At 36.2% G+C, this 19,126-nt stretch overlaps 1 protein-coding gene across 3 annotated transcripts in view; it reads right to left on the minus strand.

Annotated features, from left to right (window-relative positions):
* Positions 1–2,558: 2,558 nt before the first annotated feature.
* The window catches only part of LOC149923540 (solute carrier family 2, facilitated glucose transporter member 1-like), a 52,902-nt gene continuing 36,334 nt past the window's right edge, over positions 2,559–19,126 (minus strand). For all 3 annotated transcript variants that reach the window (XM_090159750.1, XM_090159751.1, XM_090159752.1), the window contains exons 2-9: positions 9,655–9,753; positions 6,223–6,508; positions 5,983–6,153; positions 5,606–5,901; positions 5,311–5,523; positions 5,172–5,247; positions 4,972–5,099; positions 2,559–4,595 (exon numbers count right to left, since the gene is read on the minus strand). In XM_090159750.1, coding sequence (XP_090015876.1) covers positions 4,452–4,595; positions 4,972–5,099; positions 5,172–5,247; positions 5,311–5,523; positions 5,606–5,901; positions 5,983–6,153; positions 6,223–6,508; positions 9,655–9,753 — 1,413 coding nt within the window. In that variant the 3' untranslated portion in view covers positions 2,559–4,451. The remainder of the gene's footprint in view (positions 4,596–4,971; positions 5,100–5,171; positions 5,248–5,310; positions 5,524–5,605; positions 5,902–5,982; positions 6,154–6,222; positions 6,509–9,654; positions 9,754–19,126) is intronic.

The raw sequence follows: 19,126 nt of genomic DNA on the forward strand, positions 1-19,126 counted from the left end.
GACATGATCACTCATAAGTATGACATAATCACTCAAGAGTATGACATAATCATAAGTATGACATAATCAATCATAAGTATGACATCATCACTCATAAGTATGATATAATCACTCATAAGTATGATATAATCACTCATAAGTATGCCATAATAACTCATAAGTATGCCATAATAACTCATAAGAATGACATAATCACTCAAGGGTATGACATCACTCAAGAGTATGACATAACTCAAGAGTATGACATCACTCAAGAGTATGACATCACTCAAGAGTATGACATGATCACTCATAAGTATGACATAATCACTCAAGAGTATGACATAATCATAAGTATGACATAATCAATAATAAGTATGACATCATCACTCATAAGTATGATATAATCACTCATAAGTATGATATAATCACTCATAAGTATGACATAATCACTCATAAGTATAACATAACTCATAAGTATAACATAACTCATAAGTATAACATAACTCATAAGTATGACATAATAACTCATAAGTATGATATAATCACTCATAAGTATGATATAATCACTCATAAGTATGACATAATCACTCATAAGTATAACATAACTCATAAGTATAACATAACTCATAAGTATAACATAATCACTCATAAGTATAACATAATCACTCATAAGTATAACATAATCATAAGTATGATATAATAACTCATAAGTATGATATAATAACTCTCAAGTATTCCGTGTAATAACTCATAAGTATTCCGCGTAATAACTCATAAGTATTCCACGTAATAACTCATAAGTATTCCGCGTAATAACTCATAAGTATTCCACGTAATAACTCATAAGTATTCCACGTAATAACTCATAAGTATTCCATGTAATAACTCATAAGTATGCCATAATAACTCATAAGTATTCCATAATAACTCATAAGTATTCCATAATAACTCATAAGTATTCCATAATAACTCATAAGTATTCCATAATAACTCATAAGTATTCCATAATAACTCATAAGTATTCCATAATAACTCATAAGTATTCCATAATAACTCATAAGTATTCCATAATAACTCATAAGTATTCCATAATAACTCATAAGTATTCCATAATAACTCATAAGTATTCCATAATAACTCATAAGTATTCCATAAGAACTCATAAGTATTCCATAAGAACTCATAAGTATTCCATAATAACTCATAAGTATTCCATAATAACTCATAAGTATGCCATAATAACTCATAAGTATGCCATAATAACTCATAAGTATGCCATAATAACTCATAAGTATGCCATAATAACTCATAAGTATGCCATAATAACTCATAAGTATGCCATAATAACTCATAAGTATGCCATAATAACTCATAAGAATGACATGATCACTCAAGAGTATGACATGATCACTCATAAGTATGACATAATCACTCAAGAGTATGACATAATCATAAGTATGACATAATCAATCATAAGTATGACATCATCACTCATAAGTATGATATAATCACTCATAAGTATGATATAATCACTCATAAGTATGCCATAATAACTCATAAGTATGCCATAATAACTCATAAGAATGACATAATCACTCAAGGGTATGACATCACTCAAGAGTATGACATCACTCAAGAGTATGACATCACTCAAGAGTATGACATCACTCAAGAGTATGACATGATCACTCATAAGTATGACATAATCACTCAAGAGTATGACATAATCATAAGTATGACATAATCAATAATAAGTATGACATCATCACTCATAAGTATGATATAATCACTCATAAGTATGATATAATCACTCATAAGTATGATATAATCACTCATAAGTATGACATAAACACTCATAAGTATAACATAACTCATAAGTATAACATAACTCATAAGTATAACATAACTCATAAGTATGACATAATAACTCATAAGTATGATATAATCACTCATAAGTATGATATAATCACTCATAAGTATGACATAATCACTCATAAGTATAACATAACTCATAAGTATAACATAACTCATAAGTATAACATAATCACTCATAAGTATAACATAATCACTCATAAGTATAACATAATCATAAGTATGATATAATAACTCATAAGTATGATATAATAACTCATAAGTATGACATAAAATAATCTTCTTTAAGTAAACCTTGTTCACGGGATCGCACGCGATAGGCGTAAATTACGTCACTTCCAACTCCGTAACGAAATTTGAATTAGTTAAGCGCATTTTCAAAATACTCTGGATTCTTAGCCCATTTTAGGCTTTGACAATCTATGTAGTTTAGCTAGTGCCTCGCGATAACAAGATTTCGTTTCCATGGTAACCTTTTCAATAGCACGACGAACATCACTTATTTTCCATTTCAACTTATCGCGTGTTCTGTGTGAAACGTGAGACAATTGCTGTTTCGACCTATGGGGCAATGAAATATCTCTACATGGGCAACAAAGCAGATAATTAAGGCTATTTATTTGAACATTTACGAGTGTTAATGAATTTCATTAACAATAACCTCATCATGTCAACTGAAACAATTAAATTTTTCAAACCAAATATTCAAAACAAAACATGTTTTATTAATTTACAACTGTACAATGATATCTAGTAGTTCTTGCTGTACATTTCTTTCAAAAAATAAAGAAAATATACGAAAAGTTTCAAAAAAAAAACCTAAAACAATACAACATTTAAACTATTTTTAGTAACCAAGTTTTCAAAAACTTTCAACTCAACAAATCTGAGAAGACAAAGAATTATGGCGAAAAAAAACATGGTTTTTACAGCTAGAGATATAAATACATGTAGCACGCTTTTCTACGTTACAGGCTTTTTGATATGTCCAATTGAAATAGTTTTAGCGCAATGATTCTTTTCTAAAAACGTTTTATTTTCTTCCAAAAATGATATTGGAAGACGCTACTTTTCGGGCTTAAATAAAAGTTATTTTTAAAGTGTAAACTATAAATACAAGGCGAAAATAACTAACTCAACTGATATTTTGTACTATATATAATTATTTTCCCTTTAATCTCATTGGTTTGCTAGTTGGATGCGACTAAAAGGGGCTAAGCCTAAGTAGAAAACAAAACGAAATTGAAAGAAATTAATAATTTTTCTTCAAACAATGAAAATGTTTCCTCCAAAAAAATATATATGGACTAAAATAAATGCTATGGAATGATATTTAAAAATATTACAGCCCTAATGTTATTATTCTCATAATTTGCGCTATTTTATCGTATACTTTTCATTATAATATATATATCTTTTATACACACACACAAGGGCTTAATTTGTAGTACTTTTTTTGAATAATCATACTATATTATTTACAATTTAATTTTTTTTATTAAGAAAATAGTCACAAATAATTTACATAACTCGATGACTGTGTATATAAGTTTCTTCAACAGGGGAAAGGGGAATTTCTATATTTCTCATATATTCAAAATAAACTAACCTTAATTTAAGATTAGTTTAGTTTCTCTTAAATTAAAAGGGCTCTACGATTATTAAAATTAGAGAAATAGCTGCGATAATTAGGAGTTTTTTTTTCAAGTAAAGGATAGAAAATCATTGGAAAAAACTTTTTTTTTGAAATTAGCACAATAAACCTAAAAAATAAAGTATGTAAAAAGTGAATTCTTAAGAACTAAATAAACGAAGATTTATAATTAAAAATAATTCTTATCTAGTTAAAACCGCATAAATAAAATATATACGGTTCGAGTTTGGCGAAAAAGTAAACCGAAATAAACTCTAAACGTGAATTATAGAAATGAAAGGGTTTCCCGCCTACTTTTGGTTGATAGCGAAGACACAAGTTTTGTATTTATTGCGTTATCTATTTTTTCTGTCGACGCTAAGAAATCAATGTTATATATTATCCAACGCGGTCTACGCGCCGATTTATCTGATAAACTATTCGATAGATGGAGACACCCGCGTGTTCTGTCGCATCTTGACATCTGACTGTGCGCCATTTTGTTTTCCTTTGTCTTTTTTTGGCGGGAAAAAGTAGTTTATTTTTTCCGATTCCGTGACTCTATTGCTATTTGTTCATTTTATTCCATTTAGAGAGATGTGAGGGTTTGGGGTTTGTTTTATAGGCGGATCCAGCCGGAAAAAAGTCAATTCCCGCTTATTTCTGTCCTACGGAACAGAGCGTAGACGGCCATCTTTGAATTATTCGTCGAACGCCATTTTTACCACTTTGTTTAAAACAACTAACCCTTGGCCTAAAAAAAGTTCTACTTTTTTTTTCTTCTTCTAAAACATAAATCCAAAATGTTCCGCTAGTCTAATTAAAGATGGCCGACCGTGCGCGCTCATTTCAATCGTTCACTTTCTATAAAAGAATGTTTTCGAGTGTTTTTTTTCCATTCAGTTCCCGAGATAGTTTAGATTTTTGTCAAATGAGCGTGATAATTGAGAGAAATCAGAATCTATTATGCGTACGCTTGTTGTCTGAAGATGGCCGCAATCTCATCAACCGTTTTGCCTTTCGTTTCCGGTACACGTTTGTACGTGAAGAACCAGAATCCCACCAGTAAAACAGTGAAAATTAGGAACGTGTATTCTTTAAATACAATCTGCGAAGGAAATAACACGGTTCAATTAGAAACACCTTTGATTAATAGCACTCTACATTAAACCTAAATTATCAATCTTATCCCAATTTTGGTTATGCCACTTTTACAAAAATTGTTGTTGTTAAAACCAGTCTTATACCACTATCCCAAATTACTTTCAGGCAGAGCTTTTTGGGTAGTACTCTTGTTTTAGAACTACCCAACTATTCCAGAACTGCCCGCTAAAATAGGCCGTGGGCTCGGACATTTTTAAAATCTAAGAATTTCCCTCCCATAGACTTTACACGACAAATGCGCCTTTAAAAATCCAAGATTCCAAATCCCGTTCAAAAAAGAGGCCCCGATAAGATAGGATTTTCAAAGTAAATGAGCTTACTGTCAATGGTAAGAACGCAAGACCGACTGCAAAATTGGCACTCCAGTTAATAGCTACGGCGATACTGGTAGCAATGGGTCTGGAGCCCTGACCAAACAGCTCCGTTACCAAAAACCACGGAATGGAACCTGTTGCGAATGATCATTATTAACCAACCTTTTTTTGTCCATATATAGTGGAGTTGATAAAATGGTAATTACCTGGTCCGGTAGCAAACATCACGACAAAACCAATGACGCAAACGATACTGACGTATGATAACCATGTAATCGAGTTCTGTTATAAAACCAAAAATTTAGCAAAAGCCACGCCAAGGTGAAGCTGTTTATGCCGACTTACCTTAAGAGCCAAACAAATGGTCAGTAAAACGGTCAGGACAGCCATTCCCATCAGGCCGGTTAAGTGGAGAGTACGACGGCCGGACCTTTCGACGAGGACCAAAGAGATTAAGGTCATCATGACATTGATGACACCCATTCCCAAGGTGGCGTACAGGGCAACCTCTTTTGTTAAACCGGCACTTTCAAAGATACTGGTCGAGAAGAAGATAGCCTAAAGCGAAATATACCATAGCTTTAGATCTCTTCTACCTGGTAATTAATTATCACAAAGCCGGGAATAAGACTTTACTTACAGCGTTGATACCGGAAAGTTGTTGAGACAACATGATAACGACGGCGATGATCAGTGGTTGCTTCAGAATCGGGTTGTGCCACATTTCGTGTAAGGTGACCTTGGGGACTAACTTCATGGATTCGTATTCGGCTCTCATGTCATCCATCTCGTCGTGAACCTCGATGGTACCTCGCAACCAGGTCAGAGCCTTCTGGGCAGCGACTTCGCGTCCTTGGGTGATCAGCAGGAATTTCGGCGATTCGGGACACAGCGGCAGAGTGGCCAACATGAAGAAACACGGGATACATGTCATGGCTGGAAAGAGAAACCCGTATAGTTTAGTATCATTTCCCAATGGGACCTTACGCCGAAGACGGCGCGCGAGTCGATATTTACCGAAAACGTAGGGCCAGTGATCGTAAGTACCCAAGACTTGAGGAAGTCCAAGAACGTTAGAGACGAGAATCGAAATGACAATTACCAGTTGGTAAATTGTACCCACGGCTCCTCTTAAGTGCGTGGGAGAGATTTCGTTTAAATACATGGGCGCCAAGCCAGCGTTCAGACCTGGAAGCGAAAAAAGTCAATTTGTTAACCAGGGTCTAAAGCCAAGTGAAAATTTAACTCGAAACTAACCAGCATTCATGCCAATTAAGAATCGTCCGATAATCAGGAGTTCGTAGGAACGGGCCATCTTGCAGAAACCCATCATAGCGGCGCCGATGAAGACTAAAAAGTTGTTGTACAGAAGACCTCCTTTGCGACCGAATCTCTCGGCGATGTAGGCGGTACCCAAGGCGCCCACCATTCCACCCACGCAGAAGATGGACACCATGATGGAGAAGATGATCGTGACAGTCTGTTCTCCCGGCGGCTCATCGAACCTCTCCGTGTAAGTCTCATTGATAAATTCAGTGACCAGCTAGAAACGACAACGAAATCTTGTAAACAAACAAATATAAGAAATTCTTCCGATCCTGTTGGCAGTATTTCACGAGGGGCAAGACACTCTGTGAACTTTGTGTACACTGCCGTACCTTTGACAGTGCTAAATGGAACTCGCGAACTGTTGAAAATATGTACCTTTAACAGTGCTAAATCCACGAACTCGGGTGTACAGATTATCTGAGACTGTCTTACCCCTTGGTATTTCAGACTTGGAAATGTTAAGTAAATCCACGTGTTTTTCGAGTTAACATTATTTACAATGTAATCAAATAATTACCCATTAGGTAACGAGTGTAAAAATAGCAATCGCGAAACTAGTGGGAAAGGTATGTCGGTAGGTATAAAAATGCCAAAGACTTTCCGCTTCCGTTCTCACTAGGAGATACTTTTATTTTTATTCGCGGTACTAGCGTAGTTTCTACGGCGCCAACACTTCGCCGGGGTCCGGAGACAGCGGGCTCAAAGGGAGACAGCGAACCAAATTTACACGCTCGAAAGCGTCAAGCGACGTTGGTCGAGTCTACGTGAAGAATCGCGTTTATTTGGGGTCGCTACAGTTTTCCCACACTTCTATCTCTGAAAAGAGCCATTGACGTCATTTACATCCCGCGACAAAGAGACGATCACGCCACCGAAAAGACAAAGATTCCTTCCTGGTCGCGGCTAATTTTAGTAATACCTACTTTTTGACAGTTGGCCATATTTGAACGGCAAATACGGCCGATATCAAGCCTACATACGCTTTTATAAGGACTATTTACCTTCGTTCGCGTCATTGGTTTTCTAAAAGAAAAACCAATACTGGAATCCTTCCAGATATACCAAAGGTACTCTCGCGCTGTATTGACGTCCGGGAACGCTCAGCCCCGTGCTAAAATTAGGCCAATTTTCAAGGTGGAATATATTCTAGGTAGCCAAATTACAGCTTAGACCTCGGTCCAATAAACTACTGGTCCCGAATATAGATTGCGATTGCTTCTTTTAGAACAGCGCCGCTTGTAGCGCCAGTGTTCAATATTGGAATGACTTCCACTCAAATATTAAACACGTGTGAATTATAAACTTTAGCTGGTCATTTTTAAGTTTTTACGCACGCGCTTCGTATTTGGGTGGAAATGGTTCGAGATCCGGTAGGAGCGCGGGTAGGCGTTGCAATTTAAACCACCGTCTACAGGGTGTTTCAAAAGGTTATACAAAAATTTTAAGGAGTTGTAGGGGGTGAGTTGAGAGGTATGCCTGTTTTTCCCCTGGTAGTAGTCTGCAACAAGCGCAAAACCAAGCAGCAGGGACTTTAAATACTGTGGTTACGTCGATTTGTTTACAGAGTCATTTTTTACCTATCACACGAACCAAAGAATATAAAGCCGTAACCGGTTACTCTGATTTGCTTTTCCGGAAGTTTCTAGCGCAGCCAAAACACGCGACCAATAATATCAATCCTTCCATTCCTGGGGCTTTATATTCTTTGCATGAACCCAATCCTTAGTGTTCGCATTTCCCCGCTGCTTGGTTTTGAGCTTGTTGCAGCCTACTTCCAGGAGCTAGTCAGCCACACTTTGAAGCTCTCTGGCGCTCTTTTAACTCAAAATGGGAAAAAGAACAGGCAAAATTGCGAACTCAGCCCCTACAATTCCTTAAATTTTTTGCATAGCCTTTTGAAACACCCTGTAAAAATACTTCAATGGAAAATTTGGGTTTAAATTAATGTTGTTCAATAAGTCTCTCTGTAGGGCCTCTACCGTGTTATAAAAAATGACTAACAGCGAGTGCACAGACGCGTATCGCAAAAGTGGCAAGACAGTAAATGTCGTAACGACTATTCAGCCCCACGCTTTGTCAATGAAGGGAATCGAATTTCGGCGTTTCATTTTCCAAAATACCCCGTGGCTCCTACTTGGAGAAACGACAAAAAATAGCCCAGACAATCTCGCCAATTTGATTTATACTAGTGAGAGATTCTTAACGTATTGCGTAAGACTCGGGAGTCATCGCCCCCCAACGAACCATTCTGAGACGTTTGAAGTGGCACAATGGGCCAAGCCAATAGAAGAAAAAAAATCCCCAATCATCCTTATATTCTTTTAATTCGATCTGGCTTGGATGCCGCGTAGTCTCCTTAGTCACGTTCACTTTCCCATCGGATAAATCTTCACCGAGTCATCGGAATTCCGGTACTACGACTCTAATGAAGTTCAGGATTTTGTTGAAATCAATAAAAACGGAAGCTATGGTTTGACCTTAACCTTTCGAAAGAGAAAAGTAGCTTCTATCAGCGAGATCGCCACGAAGGCACTCGGTACTTTCCTACCCACAAATCCTAGCGCTCAGCCCCAATCAATAAGAACTCGTGTTACATTATCTCAATTTCCAAACGCGAAATGAAAAGCACGCAGACGCGAGATCTCGCCAAAAGGGGAAAATTCTTCAATGTCTGGCTCTGTCCGGTAGCGAGGTCCCGCCTCCCAAACGTCGCCATTCCATTGACGAAGTTAAGTAACAGCCTGGTCAAGGGTGACGTCAAGGTACAGTCGGCGTCTTCGCGTTCCGACTGACAATAGTCGGATAAGCCTCGTCCGATCCCATTCCGGAGAATCGCGGGTGTGTCCGTGACATCACCGGGTCGATACTCTTTTCGCGTCGTCCTCCTACGATTGGGCAAAGGCCTAACCGCTTTATTTATATACAACGGGATCTCGTTAAATCAATACCCCGGCCGGCGCCCATTACGCGAGTTTGGAAACAATGCCGCGTTCATCTTGAGAAATGCCACCGGTTTTCGACAAACGCGTATTTGACGTGACAACCGGCAATTGGTGGATCTTAAAATAGAAGAAAAATACGCCGCCATGTTAGGGTATAAAAGCGGCTATACCTCACAATGTAAAGGTATTGTTGCGTGCCAAAACTTCATTTTGAAATCTGTCAATTTAACCGGTTCTTGGGGAACATTAGACTTCTATTTATAAAGCCTACGCATTATTTAAGAGACGCGCGTTTTTAGTGGCGACGTATTGTCGCTATTTGCAATGTTCCATAATTTCCGAACAGCGCTGAAATAGGATCTAGGTATACCGGACGTCACGAAGGGGTTATTGTAGGTCAAGAACTAAAAGTACTTACGTCTTGAGGCGCGTTGACGACTCCCGTGTTATAACCGTGCTGGAAAGACGAACCAAGAGCTCCGGCCAATATCGCAAACACCAAGTGACCAGTCAACCCCTGCAAAACAAATTTCATAGAAGTGTCGAGTTAGTTCAAACACTCTTGACATATGACACTCGTATTCAAATTACCTCTTATCTTAATAGGAAGTATTAAATTCTGTATTTACAATAGATTACCTAATTTCACATTTCCGCCATTTACGTTAAAGCTAAGTTCGATGGAGAATAGTCGAATAAATCGCCAAGAAGTACTATTTCCGTGAGCCAGGACCCACCAGTTATTGTTATATAGTGCTTGTTGAAATAAAACAGAGGGGCTAACCACTTCCTCAAATTCTGTACACCTATTACAGCGAGTACAGGGTGACCAGGGAAAAGCTTTGAAATTTTATAGGAAAAATACAAATTTTAGAGTTGAATTATAGGAAAATAAAGGAAACTAAATAGGCGAAATATAGGAAAATATAGGACACTAAATAGGAAAATATAGGCAAAAATAATAAGGTAGTTATTGCATATCTGTATACTTTGACTTGAGTTTGCAAGTTCTCTCCCCACTGGGTTAAGGGGTTTTTTCCCGAGTTCTTCGGTTTCCCCTTCCATAAAAACTTGTCGAGGTTAACTGTAATAGTTAGTGTAGGGAGCTGTTGGCTCGATCTCGTGGCATGCAGGGCTTGCCACCACCCTCCTACGCATTGTAACCCGGCCACCTGAATTAATGGCTTCAAAAGTCGCTTGATGACTTAGGCCTAAGGTGGTGCCTTGGGTATTAGCCTAGCTGATTAGCTGATTAATCACCTAAATGTTGATATTTTTTTTGTACACTGCTTTCTTGGATTACTAAGGACATTTACAAAGCTCGTACATTTCAAGATTTTGTTCGAAAGTGGCACTAGATATTCTATGACACGTACAAAAAAGTTCTTTCATTTTCAAAAGACTGTGAAATTATAGGTAAATTTAGGAAAATGGGTGAAAATAAAGGAATTTATAGTAAGGCTTTAAAAATATAGGAAAATATAGGAAGTCTGGCCACCCTGTGAGTACAGCGAGTACAGCCTTTGGTAGTGCAAAATCTGTAATCGATTACTTAATCACTTTAGTACAGTCAAAGCTACGGGTCTGTACAACGATTACGGATTGTGATCAGTCCCTCTAATAAGAACGTCGTATTTTTGTTAAGCCTTAATATGCTACCTGGTTAAAGTTTCCCTTATTTCAACAAGCACTATATACACATAGTGTAACAATTCAGATTTCTATCCTGTATCAAACGTCCCCTATTTTGGTTTTGTAACTTTGACCCGCCCGCGGTATTTCTGGGAACTCTCTAGAAGTTTCGATTGTGGGTGAGAGTGGCGGCTTTCGGTTGTCGAGCCCCATTGCCATCGCATGGCCCTAAATCGTTTTATAGTTAACCTTTTTCTTGATTAAAACTTTCGTTTCTTATTAACCGTATTTAGTCGTGTGTTCTTTAAATAATCCGCTAAACAGTAACTTGCGGATCCTGGTTCTCGGAAATATTAGTTCTTGGCGATTTTTTTAAGATAGTTTATTTAAGCGCCTATTATTGGCCTCCTCTCGCGAGTACTTAAGGTGAGGGGTCGGACATTTACCAAAATACCGTACACTCTGTCTAAAATCGCAAAATCATTTAACTCTCTCTATGGTAAATTAACATTGAAATCCCAAAATCACTTCAAAAATAATGAGAAAATCGCCAAAATCTCTACGAAATCCCGAAATCCCGTACAAAATAATGGCAAGTGTCCGACCCCTCGTCTTAAGGTCTACGTAAGGATACTATATTTTTAGAATCCTCGGTCTATACGGGTCTTTACGCTTATTATAATCGTAACTGGATCAACATGTGGCGCATAGCCTCGTACACTGCCACTCTAGTCAACCTAAAAATTACACCTACAAATAGCGTAAATCAAAAAAGACAAATATCCAAGCCTAATCGAGTTCATTCATGCCCAGAAGGAAACCCTAGACTACACGACCCCAATATCTCCCCTTTAATCCATCGGAAGGCGGTTAATCCAACCTCCAGGCGTAAACAACGTCTTCAAATCTATTTGAAAACAGACATTGAAAATGCTAAAAATCAACCAAGCCCTCTCTCATTTTTTCGCAGTCCTTCAAAAAACACTGTTTAAAAATCTGACCTAATTGTTATTAATAGAGACCTCGAATCCCAACATTCGGTGTTTTCAACGCCAAAATATACTCTCTCCAAAATGTCTTTTCCCCAGGACGACCCATTGACCCCAAATTTTCATTCGCCTCTTGCCAAGAAAACATCTCGTCGATTAGATAATCGGGGCGGAGGTTTGATTGACGGTTTTAAATACACGTCTATCAAAGCACTCACGAAGATAATTAACGTACGGCTTTTTTGAATAAGATTTTCCATTCTTTGAATAGAAATCGTAACAAATAACGGCCTATTTTATCGTTAACTTTTTCTTTCGGAGAACCAGACTTCCTTTGTCCGTTGTTTCTATCGAAAGATTTCTTTTGAGAATGCGTTACTGTGGGAATTAAAGTTGTCTAATTGTGACCCTTATAGCATTAAGCCTTTAATCACGGTTACGTCATTTTATATTTGATAAGTTAAGTTAGAAGAAACCACCTATGGACTGTGAGAAGGATGATAAAATACGCGAAAAAGTAGATTAGTCCATAATAAAAAGGGATAATATAGTTAAATCCTAATTAAATTTGAAGAAATTTAAAAACTTACTAATAGCTCGTACCGATAGGTCTTCGAGCAAACAAAAAACGCGAAACTCGGATCAAATAGATCTTCGAGTAATAAACTAATTATGGACTTAATCTACTTTTTCGCGTATTTTATCATTTTATATTTAAATATTAATTTTATCAACACCCAAAATAATACTTCGGACTGTACGCTTAAATTAAATATTTCGCAAGTTTCATAGACGTTGTCAGGAGTCATTAAGACGACTTAAAGGCTAATAGATTCGAAAACATTGTCATAACGTGGCTTGTAAAATTAAAAATCATTTGTCAACGCGTCTAGAAACCTTGACTTGTCAGTATCGTTATTTCAAAGCGTTTAATATTATTATAATAATATTAATATAGAATATTAAAAATTACAATCTATTATTACGAAATAAATTTGTCAAGTTGAAAAGTTTGTGTAAATATTTAATAAAACGTTTCCCCCACTTTCAGGTGATGATAGCCTTGAACTAGGTACGTTATTTTGACACCAATGACAGAGCGTTTTTCTAATGCTGGTAAATTATAGTTGACGTCTGGATTTTTTTTCTACTAACGTGTACGTAGTGTGTCAAAAACCGGTAACAAAATACATATACTTTATTCAGACATTTTGCGGTTTGACAGGCGGGTTAACTGCATTTAGCTTAAGTGGTTTTTTTCACTTCAAATCCTCCGGGCAAGGTCAACCACAATCAGGTGATATAGCCTATAGCGGGTAATACGACTCACCTTCTACTAATACATGGAATTTATAATCGCTCTAGTTTTCTCCCAAAGGAATGCTCAATTTATGGTACCTGTGTTACCATTAATACTTTCAATCTGCATGTTTCAGATAAGGTTTTAAAGAAATAGATGTAAACTTTTCAGTCTACTTACGTAACAACTATTGCGATTGCAAAAGTAATCTTATTGGTATAAATATTTCTGAATTGCAGTCTAAATTACCCAAACATTATGCGTCTAAAATATCGGAGCAAAAAGACTAGGTACGCGTATAATATCGGAGCAAAAAGACTAGGTACGCGTATAATATCGGAGCAAAAAGACTAGGTACGCGTATAATATCGGAGCAAAAAGACTAGGTACGCGTATAATATCGGAGCAAAAAGACTAGGTACGCGTATAATATCGGAGCAAAAAGACTAGGTACGCGTATAATATCGGAGCAAAAAGACTAGGTACGCGTATAATATCGGAGCAAAAAGACTAGGTACGCGTATAATATCGGAGCAAAAAGACTAGGTACGCGTATAATATCGGAGCAAAAAGACTAGGTACGCGTATAATATCGGAGCAAAAAGACTAGGTACGCGTATAATATCGGAGCAAAAAGACTAAAATAAAGAATTGGCCAGGTTCTAAAAGTTCGGAGATGATAAACACCCTTGTCTAGAAAAAAATAACGGGATAGTAATGGGTTCAGATTTAAATTAGAACGAAAACTTCGCGTATTCGTTAGGCACAGATAAACAAACCAATTACGGTAATTATCAACCTTTACTTTAATTAAACCTTGAAAACGTTGTAGAGTCAAAAAGCAAATTCAAGTGCAAACCTAACGTAGAATTGAATCAAGTAGAGTGCAGCTTTGTTGGTGCGACGATAATAATACCTTGGCATTGACTTTGAACAAACAAAGATAAATATGACGCCACGTTTTCACTAACACACCGACAAGTGCAAATTGTTTCGACGCCGACCGAAGGGACAATACGCGATTGACAGCTCACTCGGAAACCGCTCAAAAACCAGGTGCTCAATCGACTAAAGAAAGTCTACCTTTATAGCGATTAACCTACAAATAATATCCCTAAAAAATAAGGGTGGAGTTTCGAAGGGAAACCGAAGGCTTTCACCTCGAAATCAATGTACCGAAATCAAAGTTTATTTACTATTATCAAGAATATAATTGAGTTAACGTAGTAAAATATGAAACGTTTGGTCTTCCCCAAAGATAGCGGTTAATACTGCGAAAAACGTTCTCAATATTACCGTAAATCAATGCCGTTTAAGGCACAGGCGAGGGCCCGCACCACAAACTTAAAAAAAAAAATGGTTTTCAAAACTACTAGATCCAGGATTGAGTGTGCATTTTACCATTTCAACGAATAAAGTCTGCAACTCGGGTAGGGAGGGCCCACCGTGGCCCACACCACAAGTCGGCATTGGGGCCCAAATTTGGTTAAAACGGTCCTGCCGTAAATAGCGAAATGTATACAGTCTTTAATGGCTGACTAGTCTGCAAAATGAAGAACGGGGTTGGGGGTGAAGTTTGTACGGCGAAGAACCTAGAACTTAACACGTTAGTCACGGGTACGATTCACCTTTACGTCATCTTAATGACTCGTACCAACGTCTATGAATCTTGGCGAAAGAATTAATTTAAGCGTACAGTCCGAAGTCTACGGATGGATTATGATGAAATTTTGAAATAACTCCGAACAAATGAACCACGCCTGCGATGGCGGAACTGATTGCTTTTGAGTTTTCGTTTTCGGAACTAAGGTTGATAAGAAAGTGAAAGTTTTCAGGGGAATTCCGTCTTTGGTGCCTTTCTCAAACGGATGAGCTATAATTTTGATACGTTTTACCATTACATTAGATTGTAACGAGGAATATATTTGACGGAAGTGAAGAGACGTACAGGGGCTTATATATAATATTATAAATACTTACAAGTACTTGTATAAGACATTTTTAAACTATACATAAATTTCGAAAGTGAACAAGGAATTAGAAAAATCACCGAGTTCATTTATATCACTACCTACGTAATTAATTAGCGCTTATATATTATATTAAATAATATATATTATATTAAATAATATATATTATATTAAATAATATATATTATATTAAATAATATATATTATATTAAATAATATATATTATATTAAATAATATATATTATATTAAATAATATATATTATATTAAATAATATATATTATATTAAATAATATATATTATATTAAATATATATTATATTAAATAATATATATTATATTAAATAATATATATTATATTAAATAATATATTATATTAAATAATATATTATATTAAATAATATATAAGCCCTTGTAAATGAACTTGGGTGATTTAAATTACTTGTTCAAACATTTTAATCTATATACGCAGTTCAAAAGTGTTTGAACCATTAATTGAAAAAATCATCGGCAATTTCAAAAGTATAGGATGAATTACCCAACATTTTAAATTTAAATCAACAAAACATTGTTGGCATAATAATAATAATCAGCTAGGATAATACCCAAGGCATGACCTTAGGCCTAAGTCATCATGCAACTTTTAAAGCCATTCATTTCCGAACTATTTGAAAAGCTCAAAAAGATTAGAAATCCCTTGGTTTCAGATTCATATGATCAATTTGAACTATATTTTATACCCTGAACTATATCACGCGCCTGTAAAAGTTTCAAGCTCGCAGGAGTGGCTACGCGTTAGAACTAGGCTTTTGGCCTAAATATAAAACAGTCACTAGCTAACTAAGGGATCTGGGATTATTTGGCAAAATATTTCTTTTCCCGCAAACACCCGAAATCCAGCTAGATCGAAGCGAAGGGGAGCTGCTTTTCTCGCTAGATTTTATTGCACCCAGAAATTGAGGTCGATCAAGTTGGACATTTATTAGAAAGTTATTCCCGGAGAAGAGCGAAACCAACGGAGTGCGCAAGTCGAAACCAAAGAGATACCAAGATTCAGTTTCGGCTTGGAATTGTTTATACGACCGAACTCACCAAAAAACATCTTAATTCTAGATCAGTTAAGTGGAGCTAACTCAATAAAACTACCCGATATACTCCGAAATTTAATACATCTGAAATACATTCAGTACTGGGGGTTAAAAAGTAAGCCGATTCGCTCCGATTGTAAACGATAAAACACCATTTGTTGAAGATTTTTTAAATAAGAAAATAATACAAGCTTTTCTTCTATTTGGCTTTATTTCAAAACAAAACCTTTCGGGTTGGGCATGACTTGAAAGCGTTATTAAAGGCCGAAACAAGGGTACGTCTACGGGAGAGGTTTAACCTTCTCTCGGCCTTTGGCACTACTTCGAAGTAGGACTACGCATTGATATAAAAAAGGATCTATTTTTTATCAATTCTACAAGCGTTCCCTTTTTCCCATATTTGATCAATTTATGAAAAGCGGTTGGAAAGACGAATTAAATTGTGAAATAAAATCAGTCGTGGAGTTCCTTCAGCTATATTTCGGAAATTAGAAAGTAATCCTTGGGAAGGTATTTAAGTCGGTGTAGCGCCAATCGCTTTATTTTAACGAATTGTTAAATATAATTAGCCCACTTTAAATCAGCCCCAAAATTCTTACATTTTGAAACGAACATACCACGATAAATGCCAGTGAAAGTGGCGCAATGCTTAATCGTTTTTTCATTAATATTATTTATATTAATATTAATAATATTAATACAAAGCTGCATTAACTTCAGTCTCAGACCTTATTCCTCCGCACGTTTGTTTCATTATTTGAAAAGATTTATTATTTATTGATTTTTAACATTTTGTGCATTTTATTCATTTTATCTTGCCCAAATTATTATTGTAAACTAAAATTTAAATTAATATAAATTAAATTTAACTAGAAACTAAAATTTTACGTATGCAATAATTATCGTATCTATGTTTTAGTTTATATTATTAGCGTAAGGTTAGAACAATAAACTTATATTAATAATTAAATTTAACTACTAGTAATTTATTTTGGTCTGAATTAACATTTTCTAGATAACCTACTTTTGCACATTTTCATAAATAGATTATTGGCATTGTGACGTCCTAGTACGTCACCCATGCTCTTTCCTAAAGATAAAAAATTTGCGACCAAAATCGCGGCCTTAGCCAAAGCTACGGAGTGCTACTACTCTATACATTGGAGAATAATAGACTATTTAAATCAACGATTTTTCATTCCGCATTAAATATGGCAACTGTTTCTGTGGATTTTCCAAGGAGTACTGAACCATTTTCTACACCCCAAACCAATCCCGAAATTCCGTGCATAAAACTACAAATTTCACCGTTTACAGAATGTTGTTCATTTCAGCATTACTTACAGTTAGCCTTTTTTTAAATTTTATTACTGTCGCTTCATATGTATCTTTTATTTTGTGAAATTGTTTTATTTTCGTTTTTCGGGCACTATCATTGTATCAATTAATATTAATGTAAATAGTTTCTTTTGTTTCGAGCGTTATAGTATCTTTTGTATCGCGTATCAGGGCCCAATAAGTGTACAGCTTTTTTAACCCGAATTAAAAACCTTATTATTATTAAACCAACAGAATTTACAAAGAGCCAAATCTTAGAGACCGTATTGAGCGAATCAATATATAAGAATTTACAACGTGTATTTATATCGAGCGAGACCCACGCCGAGTTCACAACCAAAATAGACCAAACACGAGCCGAAAAGGGGCCAACGCGTCGTAGCCCCACCGCAGGGCGAGCCCCTCTCGACCAATCGGAGAGCGCGAAGTAGACGGGTGTGCGCGTGACGTCACCGGATCGATGGACCCCTCAACCGGGTAAAAATATCGCTCTTCCCATTTTAAGACATCCTAGCTACCACGTCCCAGCAGACACCCCACTCAACGTTACCCATCGCGGACTATACCCCCTTTCCGCTTTCGAGTGAACTGTCATCTATCCCGTTCGCGAACGTCTTCTCGTTATGGCGGGCTGACAATGTTTCTCGACAGTGAATGGGAAGGCGCGTCTCGGATGGCGCCATTCGTCGAGGTAACTGAAAAGCGATTACGTCAAAGCTACAATGCCCTCCGAGGTTACAACATTAGACCCCCCCCCCAAACTAAGTCCCTGTCCTTAATGATCTGTTATCATCACAGCGAATCCAGGAAAAAAATTACAAAAAAATCTATAAATTCCAGATACATTGTATAGATCATGCGGATATCTTTAACACGGATAAATATTGCCATTAATAAAATTCGATAGATAAATTAATATACGTTTTAATCTATTTTTTCCTGTTTTTTCATGTAAAATAATTTAACGATATACTTCTACACCTTTTTCAGCCCAAAACTATATACTTCTACACCTTTTTCAGCCAAAAACTATATACTTCTACACCTTTTTCAGCCAAAAACTATATACTTCTACACCTTTTTCAGCCAAAAACTATATACTTCTACACCTTTTTCAGCCAAAAACTATATACTTCTACACCTATTTCAGCCAAAAACTATATACTTCTACACCTATTTCAGCCAAAAACTATATACTTATACATATTTTTCAGCCAAAAACTATATACTTATACATATTTTTCAGCCAAAAACTATATACTTATACATATTTTTCAGCCAAAAACTATATACTTCACCTTTTTCGGCCAAAAACTATATACTTCACCTTTTTCGGCCAAAAACTATATACTTCACCTTTTTCGGCCAAAAACTATATACTTCACCTTTTTCGGCCAAAAACTATATACTTCACCTTTTTCGGCCAAAAACTATATACTTCACCTTTTTCGGCCAAAAACTATATACTTCACCTTTTTCGGCCAAAAACTATATACTTCACCTTTTTCGGCCAAAAACTATATACATGTACTTCACCTTTTTCGGCCAAAAACTATATACTTCACCTTTTTCGGC

The sequence above is a fragment of the Leiobunum rupestre genome, chromosome 10, assembly GCF_980474605.1.
Source record: "Leiobunum rupestre chromosome 10, qqLeiRupe1.1.hap1, whole genome shotgun sequence".
NCBI lineage: Eukaryota > Metazoa > Arthropoda > Arachnida > Opiliones > Sclerosomatidae > Leiobunum > Leiobunum rupestre.